Here is a 13,146-nt window from a genome sequence, read left to right as displayed (position 1 = left end):
GATAGGAGACAGAAGCCTGAAGAAAAGTACTGCATCAATGCGGACGAGTATATATAATTGGAGAATAAACAGAAAGATGGCTTTATGCAATTACAGGAAGAACCATCATTCCATTATTCATTCTTCGCCATAGCTTGTACATATGTTCTATTCAGAATAGTTTACTGATATAGTCTGATTCTCAATTAGCTTCCAAGTGAAGCCGATTATGGGTCCATAATGGAAGGTAAATATGGTTTCTAAGCAATAGATTTACCGTCCTATTTTGTCCAACATACAAATCAAGCAACAAGCCACAAGAAAAAAGTTGACCAAAAAGTCAGCGCCACCGATGCCAGCGCGTAGGTCCATAGCAAAATAACAGAACATTCGCTCTGGCCGGCTCCAAATAATTGGGTAATTGTGCCTGCCAAAATGAGTTTATAGGAAATGAGTCGAAGAAAATAAGGCATGCAAATTATGCATTAATTGGTGGAGTGCTGAATGATGTGAAATTCCAGAATTCATGTTCTGATGATCAGATGGCATGATAAGAAGAATCCAGAATTAAGTAGCAGCAAAGCTTCGGCCCAGGTGGATAACGAGTACTACACGGATAGCAGCAAAAGCAATGGATGGCAGGAAGCAAAGACTAGCAATTTGAAAAGTATAGCTCCATGGATAAAATCACAGATCAAGAACCTTTGGCATACCTATGTTCATGGCAGGTGGAACTGCATATTGTAGTAGAAGAACAAACTGATAAAGTGGATCTGGGTGCACCAGGCCAAAATGGATTGCCCCTTTAACAACTATGATACCCACCAGAGGGAGGAAAATATATCGAACTGCAATAATCCCCACAACGAGCAAGGGCTGAACACCTGAAACTTTTAAGCCTGGGAATGAAGAAAAAAAAAAGGAAAGGAGAGATCCAGCATCTATTAGTGATTATTGCACGTCGACTCTAGACCAAATATAACTAGACAATACAACATAGCACATCGTTGTGCAAATGCCAAGTCACATGATGCTCTAATCTGGACTCTTTAACTCTCTTGCTCATGGAACAGCTTTATGAGAAAATCCATCATAAATATTAGTTTCATTCTTTTAAACCATCATATTAAAAATCCCTTCCACCCTCTCTCTCTCTCTCTCTCTCTCTATGAATTAGGTGTTTTTGAGTAATTGAATATGACTTCAAAACATAACAAAATTCTGCTCAGAGACATCCCCAAACTAAATGAAAGGCGCCCTTTTTCTTTTTTGCTTTATTGCCATTCGTGTTTCATCAGCTACTAGAAATTAGGTCAACCATATATTTGCATTTTTCCACCAGCTTCAGTTCTATAAACATATTCTAGTGTATATACATAGTAGTGGTGAAGGTGAACTTTTAAAAGAACAAGTTAACAAGCCTATTATGGCAATATAAAGGCTCTCCCATTCAATAGTTTCTAGTTTGGAATTCTCGTCCCTTCCACTCCTCTTCCTGCTCCCACAATTTAGTGCAAATGAATGATGAATTACCTTTCAGAAGGTTTCCTCCTACTATCAAGGTGACAGTTGGAATTGCCGCATCCCTGCAATTAAGCAAAAGGAAATAGAGAGGAACAAGCAACGACGTGTTATTAGCTGAAAAGGAGAAAAAATAATCAGCAGAAAAGTGGCAACATTTAAGTTGATAACAGGCACACAAGCAACTTGAAACTGAATGAAACATTGAGTGGCAGAAGATGATGTTAAGTTGAGAAGTTTCGAGTTAAGTGAGGGGAGGGGAATGAAAAACCAGAACAGAAGCTCATATGAACTTTCACTTAACAGAATGAGAAAGAAATCTACAAGAAGCAAACTTCATTTGGATTGTGTCAATTCCCCACCAACGCTGGACATTTGGAGAAGTAACCAATTGTTAAAGTCTGACTTACTTGACATTTGGTTCAGAAAAATTGCAAGGTTGTCACTTGTCAGAGCTCTAAAGTTTGCAAGTTGAAAATGTTGGTAAGAAATCAAATTTCTAGTTGGCATCTTCTTCTGCTAAGAGCTTGGCCAGACAAATTTGCTAAACAATTTATGCAGATACCCAAGTATAAACCTTGATAATTTGGCTGGAAGGAGGCATGGATAAAGACCTAACAGAACACACACAGAATAAGCTAATCAATCCTCATGTTCTGTTATCACTGTGTTATCTTTTGCATGGAAACATGGTTCTTTTTATTATATTACAGTCCTGTTTCAACAAAAGATACTTCAGAACTTGGAAGACACCAAAAAGAAAGAAACCCAGAGAACGAAAATTAGAATAAAGCAAATAAACAGCATTTAGTTGACAATTGCTATGTATTTCAGACTAATTTAAATTCTACTTTAATTCCTGTTCGGTAATCATTGATCATTTATGCGTTGAAACTGACGGAATGTATTGCAGCCTTATAAAATAATATTAATAGATGGTAAGACTCCTGCACGCCAAGAGCAAGAACACGACAATCGTCATTTATAACCTTGAACTTTGAGGTTACCACAAGAACTGGTGCCGTGTACAACATCTACAACCATTTGTCCATACTTGCTGCAGACAGTAAAAATAGACATCCATTCTGACAGTAATAGCATGAGAATGAAATACGTAACAGTTTTCTCCTGTCTTTTTTCCAGATTCTGAAATTATTTTCAGAAATTCATAATTTCAAATCTCCCAGGTGACATGCAATAGTAAATAGAAGCCCCTAACTAACCAGGAGCTAAACAAAGTATTCACGTAAAGATTACATACCCTATCAAGGCGGCAGAGTCTTGGACCACACGAAATGGAGCAGTAGATCCAATAAATAATTTTCTAACCAGCGGAATTGTTCCAATGATGAAACCAATGATCTGTGCGAGAAAACATGTAGATTAACTTGAGGTCCTTGATGGGCCATTATTGCACTACATAAGCATCAAAACCAGCAATATCACGTCAATAGAGAACCGTTTTGACAGGAAAACAAAATAAGCTGCAGCTAAGACTAGTTGCACTCTCATCTTCAAACTGTAATTGGAAAGAACTGCAGTAGAGTACCGTACTAAGCCTCAGTTAGGTCCCTTTTCTGTTAGGCCCTTTTTTTGCCAACAAACTAGCTTAAAGAAAAACAATAGAAAAAAAGCTAGCTTAAAAAAAAAAAAGTTGTAAAGAATTGTTTGCTAATTGCTTTACAAAATAACTTTTTTATTAGTCATCTGATAGCATTGGTTTATCTTATGGAAAAAGTTATAGAAGATATAAATATACTCTTTTTCATTCCAGCGAAAAAAATAAAAGTAAAATATATAACAAAAAGCATCCTTTTTATGTGCTGCTTCCTTTCTGAGCTTTTTATGCTTTTTTAGGCCAGAATAACAACAACAACATCATGAGCCTTCATACCATTAGGTGCGGTTGGCTATGTGAATTCTAGCTCTTTAACCTTCTCTTTTCTTGGTCATATCTTTTTTAGTGTCAGTATATCATATGTGACGTCTAAGAACTTTTCAAGTTTTCTTCTGTCTTCCTCTACCTGTTCTTTTACATATTTTTCACATTCCATCATGTAGAAAAGGAGAAAGGGAAGCGGTATTCCCGTATGTTTTATTGATACGAATAAAAAATATTCATACAAGAGTTTCCTAAGAATTCCCCTAGATTTTAGAGATTACATTCCTATTTCATAGGACTAGATTACAACAAAGAAAAATACAAATAAATCTAATCAAGAAAGAAATAAGATAAAGATAAAGTACAAGATAGATAAAATACAAGATAAATAAGAAGAATAGAGAATATATTTTATCACTCCCCCTCAAGCTGGGGAATGGATATCAACCATCCCTAGCTTGCACACCAAGTCTTCAAACCGTTTAGGAGGCAGCCCTTTGGTCAAACAATCAGCCAGTTGTTCTTCCGAAGACACATACGGAATGCAAATCAATCCGGCTTCCAATTTTTCCTTAATAAAATGTTTATCTATCTCCACATGTTTGATGTGATCATGCTGCACAGGATTATGTGCTATACTTATAGCTGACTTATTATCACAACACAATTTGATTGGCCCATGGCTGAAAATCCTCAAATCTTCCAAAATAATTCGCAACCACAGCAACTCACATAGGCCCATTGCTAGTGCCCGAAATTCGGCTTCCGCACTTGATCGCGCTACTACCCCTTGCTTTTTACTCCTCCAAGAAACCAAATTTCCACCTAAGAAGACACAATAACCTGTGGTAGAACGTCTATTAACCAAAAACCCTCCATAGTCGGTATCAGTGTATCCTATGATATCCAAATCTGTCCCAGCTTTAAATAAGATTCCTTTACCTGGAGTTGTCTTTAAATAACACAGAATTTGTCGTACAACTTGCATATGATCTTCTGTAGGACAATGCATGAACTGACTAACCAAACTTACTGCAAAGACAATATCTGGTCTGGTGTGAGATAAGTAGATTAGTCTGCCGACCAATCGTTGATACCTCCCTTTATCCACTGGTTTACCTTGATCACATAGTTTAACATTAAATTCCACCGGAGTACTTGCACATTTGCCACCTAGCAAACCTATCTCATGCAATAGATCAAGAATATATTTTATTTGGGATAAGAAGATACCTGCTTTAGAATAAGCTACCTCTATACCCAAAAAATACTTCAAAATGCCAAGATCTTTAATTTCAAAAGTCTTGGACAAATTATCCTTAAGTTGTACTTGCTCCTCACAGTCATTTCCAGTGACAATAATATCATCCACATAAACCAAAAGAACTGTTACCCTTCCCCCACAAGAATGCTTAAAGAAAAGAGTATGATCACCCCTACTTTGAGAATAAACCTATATGCCCCATGGCTTTAGAAAAACGATCAAACCAGGCCCGAGGAGATTGTTTAAGGCCATAAAGAGCTTTTCTTAATTTGCATACCTGTCCGTGCAACCCTTTATCAAAGCCGGGAGGAGGTTCCATGAACACCTCTTCCTCTAAATCTCCATGCAAAAAGGCATTCTTTACATCAAATTGGTGCAACTTCCAGCCATAGTGCACTGCCAGGGCTAATAGGATACGCATAGTTGACATTTTTGGCTACCGGAGCAAAAGTTTCTAGGTAATCAATACCATAAGTTTGTGTGTATCCCTTAGCAACTAGCCTTGCCTTATACCTTTCTAGGGACCCATCTGCATTATATTTGAGGTTAAAAACCCATCAGCAACCTACGGGCTTGACTCCCTTTGGCTTAGGGACAATATCCCATGTCTGATTTTTTTCTAAGGCCCTTATCTCATCCTGCATTGCTTGAACCCAATTTTGATCTTGGAAAGCCTCATTAACTATCTTAGGAATAGGAATTGTGTCTAAGGAAGTCAGAAAAGCCATATGATTTGGAGATAAGCGGTGATAGGACATATAATTGGCCAAAGGGTGTTGGGTGCAACTTCTGCTCATAAGCTAACCAAGGATCTAAATTGTTGCGTTGTCTTTTTCCCAAACAAATGTGAATTTCAGGCTTTGGACACGGGGAAGAAGATTGAAACTGGCTGAGAAGAATAGGCTGAAGGTATCTCTCCCTTAAGATTAGCACTGCATGTCTTCAGAAAATACAACCCATTCCATTCCTCACCAACTCCAATCTTCTTCCCCGTGTCCAGAGCCTAAAATTCACATTTGTTTGGGAAAAAGACAACGCAACAATTTAGATCATTGGTTAGCTTATGAACAAAAATCAAGTTGCTAGAAAGATTTGGGACATGAAGAACATGTTGCATAGGCAATGAGAAATTAAGATTTACATTACCATGTCCAGCTATAGAATTGTATTACCATTGGCCACCATTATCTTTTTGGAGCTACTTAGTGGGGTATAGGAATCGAAGACATTTATATCAAAGGCCATATGATCAGTAGCCCCGAATCCAGAATCCATAGATTATTCCTAATAGTATGTGAGACAATACTAGATTCAGAATTCAAGCAAATAGCTGTTTGGGCCATGGAACAAAAACCACCTTAAATAGTCTTTAGGAAGCTTTTAAGCTTGCTGATTTCTTCAGCATTAAGCTGTTCGGTCATGATAGATGAATCAGTTGTAACTGAATTTGTCTTCTCCAATGCAGTCTCTTCCTCTTTGGCAGCTTGATAGGCTTGAACTTGCTGTCGGGACTGAAAATTCTGAAGATTTTTCATTCCTCCTACCTTATTCAGAACCGCTTCTTTCCCATGGAGTCTAAGACAAGTCTCCCTGGTATGCCTGGGTTTCTTACAAAAAGAACACCATAAACCATCTTTATTTTGAGCTTTAGGATTAAAAACATTCCCACCTTGTTGTGACCTAAACCGAGAAACATCTTTCTTGTTAGTTGCCATTGCAGATCCCTCAAGCGAAGTCTCATCTAGCATAGCAATTCTCCTATACTCCTCACTACGAACAATAGCAAAGACTTCATTTAAAGAAGGAATTTCGTCTTTCCCTAGGACCTGCACCCTTACTTGATCAAAATCAGCATTAAGGCCTGCTAAAAATTCAACTACCCTATCTCTTTCAAATATTGCAGTTATGGTGGCTGCATCTTCACTACATTTCATCTTGATATCTTGATAATAATCCAACTCAAGTCAATATCCATTCATTTTATTATAGTACTCGGTGACAGTTAGAGAACCCTATTTAGTACCACTTATTTTCATCTTGATATCAAAAATAACCGAGGCATCTTGCACTTTAGAATAAGTACGCTTTGCAGTATCCCAAATCTCCTTAGCCGTAGACAAGAACATGCAATTTTTACTTACCTCAGGGTGCATTGAGCCCCACAGCCAAGACATTATCAAGGAATCCTCTACTTCCCATGCAGCAAAATTAGGGTCTTTAGCATCTGGACTAGGCTCGGTCAGATGGGCCATCTTTTCTCTTCCTTTCAAAAAAGTCAGCACAAGTTGCGCCCAATTTAAGTAGTTCCTTCCATCAAGCCTATAAGACTGATGTAACCCTGGAAGGTCACTGTTAGACAAACTCCCCATTGGCATGTCAGATGAAGCACCGTTCTTTGTCTCAGAAGTGTTTGTCATGGTGAAGACTCAGCAACAGTATCGGTAGAAAGAAAAATAAGACAACGACAAGTAGTTTGACACCAGCAACGGAAGAAGCAAACTGACAACAACAGAAGCACTCAGCAACGAAAGATTTTGACACTAGGGATGGGCTAGAGAGACGCTGGAGATCAGATCTGGAGCAGCCGGAGGCGAAAGGGCTGCGAACGCTCCTTCACTCGCCGACGCATGGAGTCGGAGCGAGCTTGAACGGCGGCGCGTCGGTCTGCCCGTGGGGTTCCGGTTGCCAGTGATTTTTCTGGGGTTGGCCAATCTGGAGATGGCGAACCTAATGGTGGTGGTGCTGCTGCAAGATGATGGCCAGACGGAGGAGTTCCGACTTGAACAGTGCAATGAAGGCACTTTGGAAGAACAAAATGGTTGTGCAATGAAGGCACTAGGGTTTACTATATCAGCCTATTAACGAGGCTCTGATACCATGTAGAAAAGGAGGAAGGGAAGTAGTATTCCCATATGTTTTATTGATACGAATGTAAAATATTTATACAAGAGTTTCCTAAGAATTCTCCTAGATTTTAGAGATTACATTCCTATTTTATAGAACTAGATTACGACAAAGAAAAATATAAATAAATATAATCAAGAAAGAAATAAGAAAGATAAAGTACAAGATAGATAAAATACAAGATAAATAAGGAGAATAGAGAATATATTTTATCACATCCACTTGCCCTAAAGGTATCTATTGGTCTTCTGGAATTCATTATAAAAAATTCAACAAATTTTTACCCTGGTTATCAGCTACCTAATGAAAGTCCCCTCATTTATCTAGGCCTAGCACAGACTGTTGCCTCCCCCAAAAAAAAAAAAAACTCTGTTTTTTAAACAAAAAATGCTAGCAAGCAAAGGACTTAACTTTTTAAGCAAAGAAGCTGAAAAAAGACTCTAAATTTTTGCAGTGTGTGCTCTTGTAGTGAGAAGATTTTCGCTTGACCTTCACTAAATCATATATCTGATGTGAATGAAGTTGGACAAATTGACAATTTCCCCCATGCTTGTTTTGATTATCATAAGATTGAGTACAATAGCTTTTGATAACGTGTGGTAACCTATCCTATGAACTGAAAAACAGATGAGTTGGAATACTAAGATTAATTGAATTTTCAAACATGTAACTGAGAATACCAGAATAGAAAAACCTCAAAAAGCTAAAATTAGAGCAAAATGCATAATATAAGCAATAAAATTAGATGGACCATTTTAGCACTGCAATTCAAATAAGCAATAATATGATAAGAATAAGAGAATACCGTTGCAGTAGTTGAAGGTGCAAATATTGCCTTCAGATTTAAATTTCTTGAGAAATTCATTAGATGCAGCTTAATTTTATCTGACATGGGTACCTGCCATTAAACAGAAAAATCATTATTTTCAAGGTACCCAAAACGAGCCTTACTATTCATGAGATTTTTTTATTAACTTTCCCTTTTATACTAGTTCAATTATTACATGGAAAATGTTGCATTTTTGCCCTTAAACTATGACGTTAAATTTTTAACTACAATCTTATCTAAAAGCTAAAGCTTGTAGACAGAGAATTAACTTTATCCTATATATCATTATTTTTACTCTTAATACACCCCGTCACATCTGGCCAGGCTTCGATGCATTATTGTTCCAAATGCGTGCAACTAGTGGTGAGGTTTGAATTCAAAGCCTTTGCTTGCTCTAGTACTATGTTAAACTGTTAATCACAATCTTATCTAGAAGCTTAAGCTTGTAAATAAAGGATTAACAGCTTTTATATTATTATTTTTACTCTCAACGCATGGCATAAAATTGTCTCAAAATCACAACAAATATGAGTAGTGAATATGGTTATGATAAAGGAGAGGGGTTAGCCTAGTGGCAGGTGGCACCTTAGCTCATACCTAAGGTTGAAGTAACAAAATAATAACAACAATAAAAATACTAACAACAACAATGATCATGATGTGGTAAACAACTTCAATAAGATTCCATCTTTTTAATGGTTCAGTTGAATTTACCACGCATGTAATGAAACAGCAGTAAGTTATTATTTGAAATGAATATTGGAAATCATAATACTGAAAAATATAAACAGGGATCACAATACAGAAACAAGTAAATGGACTAGACTTGGTATGTTGAAATGAGGTCGTGTGCTAAATTGGCCAGGTTGGGGAACCTAAAAAATAGGCATGAATAGTAGATTTAAGAAGTATGAAATATTCAAATTTATTAGAAACAGAAAACAGGATATAAGAATCACAAGAAAACCAAGAAAAATGAACTTTCACCACTGCTGGTGATTAACAATCAATAATTTGAAGTTCCCTACAGTTAGTTCTTGTTATCTTGATTGGTTTTTTAACGCAACACCAAGTTCTAGAAGGTCTACATCCGATGGTATTTACACTGTGCAGGCACTTAATTCCTTTCTTCCCCAAATCCTAACAGAGATTTTCCATTTCACTAGACTTTTGCATTTTATGGAAGTAAAATAGCAAAAGGTTGATATATTCATATATAGAGATACGTGATGATCATTTGCTAACATGAAGGAAAATTCAGAAGCTTTGAAAATCATAATGCATGACATTCTAGTAAGTCAAAAGGACAAAACAACCTTTCCTTTGACATCAGAGTTACTTTGAGGCAAGGTGAACTGATACACAGATTCCATACTGCTATGGTCTTCTGGAGGAAGAAGTGGTTCTTCGTAGCTCCCTTGAAGTTTTTCTGGTGTTACACAATTAGACTTTGACTCATCTGTGTTGACCTCTTTTCCAATATTGCTTGAGGACACTCGGACCATGTTATAAACATATGACCACAGAAAAATGGCTCCTATCTGAAGCATCATCAAAGCAGGAAAATAGTTAGACTTTATACTCCAAATTCTGCATAACTAGTCACAAGAAGTAATGCAATGAATAGACAAGATGTGTTCTTTTACCAATAATAGCACATGAGAGTAATATTTATGATTATGTGCTCAATTTGTGCATGTGAAACGTGCTTCTGTAATCTGATAAGGAGATATATCACTCATGGAATTAAGAACAGGATCTTCTACTGGCATGGTATAACACTAACAGCTAACAGCTTACAAGAAAGCAGCTGATAGATTGAATCATAAAATCAACTAACAAATGTGGAAAGTAAGCTTGGAGTTTTGCATCAGTAACCAATTCAATTATATTTTCTCATTCTGTATCAGTTTAATCTTATCGGCACATATACCATTTAAGGTAATTAAATACATACCGCCATGGAAAGTGAAGCATAAGCCATTGCATATGTGTGGCAGATATCAGGTTCTCCAAATGGACTGCCTTTCTCCCTACATATTGCTGGGATGATGATTATTGGCAAGTTTCCCAAGTTTCCTGTTTAGATCACACCGAAAAGTTCTCATGGTTAAAATATTAACCATTACAAGTATGCAATGCTTTCGTCACCACAAGCCACATATATCTGCAGTAGTGGACAATGCCAGCTCAACAGGCATGTGTAAACAAAACCCAATGTGATGTGCGGAAAACATGTGATGCTATCATCAGAATGCAATAGAGTGGAAATCTCATTTGGACGAAATTTGTGCATATAATTCAAATAGGATGCAGCAAGAAGCAATTGAAGTTCATGATGCATTGCACATAACTCTCACACCCTCCTATTCCCCACTCTAAAAGTAGGAAAAACAAACCCTGCTCACTGGCCCCCTTCATTGAAGTCATTTGTCATAAGGAAGACACACTTTCATAGCTTTATGGTATATATCCATGTAACACTACTTATTGGTAAAGAGAAGATGAAGTTTCATTTGGCTTGCACCTAGTCACACCTGACCATACAATTTCATAATAAAGACGAGGAACATCAATAGATACTGTATGCAATTTGAACTCTTGACATCTTTCCGAACCGTTAAAATAATCAAACTAGTAATTGAAACATACTTGGTTTATAATTCTACGATTGTACAGGTTAATAAGAACTACAGTAACAAAGGTTATGAAATAACCAAATATGGTATTATTCCTGGCAATAAGAATTGAAGACCTTCCATACGAATCTAAATTAAACAAAAGATATGTGATTGGCACACTAAGAACTGATGTGAAACTAGATTTTCCTATCATTGCAATAAAAATCCAAGAACAACCTGCTGCACATGAACCTAATACAAGGCCCTTAAGATGTTGAGGAGCCCTTGTGAATTTTATGAGTATCCATCCCAGTGCTGAGCCAATAAGAACTGTAACAAGAATATTGAGGGGCATGAACCACCTATACATTACATTATTAGTTGATTTGTAAGCTGGGAGAAAAAGAATCTCAAATGAAAACGACAGTGGAAAAGTTAAAGAAGACTGATCAGAAATGAACTCACAATAATTTCATACTACTGAAAGTAATTGTTTTGGCTAGGTTGGTCCCGACTAGAGCTGGATTGAATACGAAAAACACAATCTGATCACATAGAAAAAATAAATAAATAATTTGTTGAATTTATAGAATATGAAATAATACAGTTATTTGCTTATTAATGAAACCAAAATTGCATGACTTACCTGATTCACGTGTTTCCTGGCATTTTCTCCTAATATGTCTATATTATCTAAAGCAAGGAATGACCCGAGAGCAGTAATCAGAAGAACTTTCAGGACAGGCATTGAAGCAACGCAAAATAGATCTACAAGCCCCATATCTTGCAGCTGCTCTGAAAAGTTTACAAGTGTTCCACTCCTGCAACGAGAAAATTGTTGAAGAAAGATCTTACAAAGCCAAATCTGGTGTTTGGTGAACAGCCAAATCAGTAAACATCATGATTCATGTTGTCATTGAGTAATACACAGTTTCTCGTTTTTATAATGGCACGTCACAACCAAAATTATATCAGGTGAGAATGAAAAATGTACTTTTAGCAGTTTTTTCCAGCAGATAACATAAATACAACTTCAAAGAAATTGAGAAGTATTATTAATTCACAACAGAAAATCTTAAAAAAATCATTAAGATGCATGAACGTAGAACCAACTTTTATCTATTGAAAGGGGAAACTGATGAGTCAGCGCTGGGAATGTCAATGATTCGAATAACAGCTGTAAAAATGAGAAACCAGCTTATTTGAATCACTATTCAATAGAAACAATTAACAAAGGAAAGGAAAGAACAAAGAGCAAAACACAAGAAAATAAAGCGTAAAGTAGAAAAACAAATTACGTCTCTGTTTCCATTTGATTGTGCTGCGACAATAAGAGAAATGGAAATCAAAACAAAAGGAAAAAAGAAAAAATCAAGCAAAACTCAACAACTAGTCCATCTCCATCTCTCTTTCTTTGCTTTCAGATTCAGGAACGGCATGAACGGATTGATTCGGGAAAGCATGTTGCGTCGCAATACAGAGAAAGCGTCAGCGCAAAGTGATTGATTCGAGGAGAAATGGCAAAACTCACCGGCTTGATCTCAAACTCGAAGACAACGATAGCTCGGAATCATTGCCGCCCTAACTCTAGCAAACCGGCAACAATGTCAATGATTGTGGCTTCAACCCGACAACACCACTGCCATAACCGCTCATCAAACAAGCATGCGAATTCAAAACACGGCGCAACCGGAGAACAAAAACCAGAACAAAAACAAGACAAGAACACGAGGAACAGGAAACCAGGAGCGCACGTGCCGCACGAATCGTCAAACTGTTTCCCTTTTTGCTTTCGCAATTCGTATTCCGACGACGCGTTTGGCCAGTTGATATCAGAATTGTTTTTATACAGACAGTGAAACAGTATTGTCATCAGAAAAGAACAAAATTTGTATGAAATAAAAAGCGACTTTGATACCACAAAGTTGATAAACTAGGTGGCTTTATTTGGATGGAAGTTAACTGCCAAACAACGCCTTGGATTTTCGGGCCAGATTGGACCGGTCTTGTTTGGTTTACTAAAGGATGCGGCAAGGGGTAATGAACCGGGTGAGATTGGAGCCGTGTGCGAGCGCAAGGAATCTGGGGCCGTAGCTGAACCGCGTCACGGTGGGGCCAGAGCGGACCGACCATGATGCTTGGCCGC

The 13,146-nt window shown here is 37.2% G+C and overlaps 1 protein-coding gene across 1 annotated transcript; it reads right to left on the bottom strand.

Annotated features, from left to right (window-relative positions):
• Positions 1–81: 81 nt before the first annotated feature.
• Positions 82–12,916, bottom strand: LOC127804097 (protein PIN-LIKES 3-like). Its single transcript, XM_052340828.1, has 11 exons — positions 12,532–12,916; positions 11,647–11,821; positions 11,466–11,545; positions 11,238–11,362; positions 10,337–10,458; positions 9,696–9,920; positions 8,356–8,448; positions 2,762–2,862; positions 1,513–1,565; positions 693–878; positions 82–406 (listed from the first exon to the last, which is right to left on the bottom strand). The coding sequence occupies exons 2-11, from the start codon at positions 11,779–11,781 to the stop codon at positions 282–284; spliced, it is 1,245 nt and encodes a 414-aa protein (XP_052196788.1). The 5' UTR covers positions 11,782–11,821; positions 12,532–12,916; the 3' UTR covers positions 82–281.
• Between the last annotated feature and the right edge of the window lie 230 nt (positions 12,917–13,146).

This window comes from Diospyros lotus, chromosome 6 (assembly GCF_014633365.1).
Source record: "Diospyros lotus cultivar Yz01 chromosome 6, ASM1463336v1, whole genome shotgun sequence".
NCBI classification, from domain to species: Eukaryota; Viridiplantae; Streptophyta; class Magnoliopsida; order Ericales; family Ebenaceae; genus Diospyros; species Diospyros lotus.
Note: the sequence above shows the minus strand (reverse complement) of the source record. Positions and strands in the feature narration are given on the sequence as shown.

What these genes read in the sequence shown, in the direction of transcription:
- LOC127804097 (XM_052340828.1), bottom strand. Translation starts at nt 11,781, where the DNA reads ATGGGGCTTGTAGATCTATTTTGCGTTGCTTCAATGCCTGTCCTGAAA. An exon ending in ACTCTGATGTCAAAGGAAAG is followed by an intron (nt 8,449 to 9,695) that starts GTTGTTTTGTCC and finishes GTTTAATGGCAG; the next exon opens with GTACCCATGTCAGATAAAAT. An exon ending in GACTCTGCCGCCTTGATAGG is followed by an intron (nt 1,566 to 2,761) that starts GTATGTAATCTT and finishes GCTTAATTGCAG; the next exon opens with GGATGCGGCAATTCCAACTG.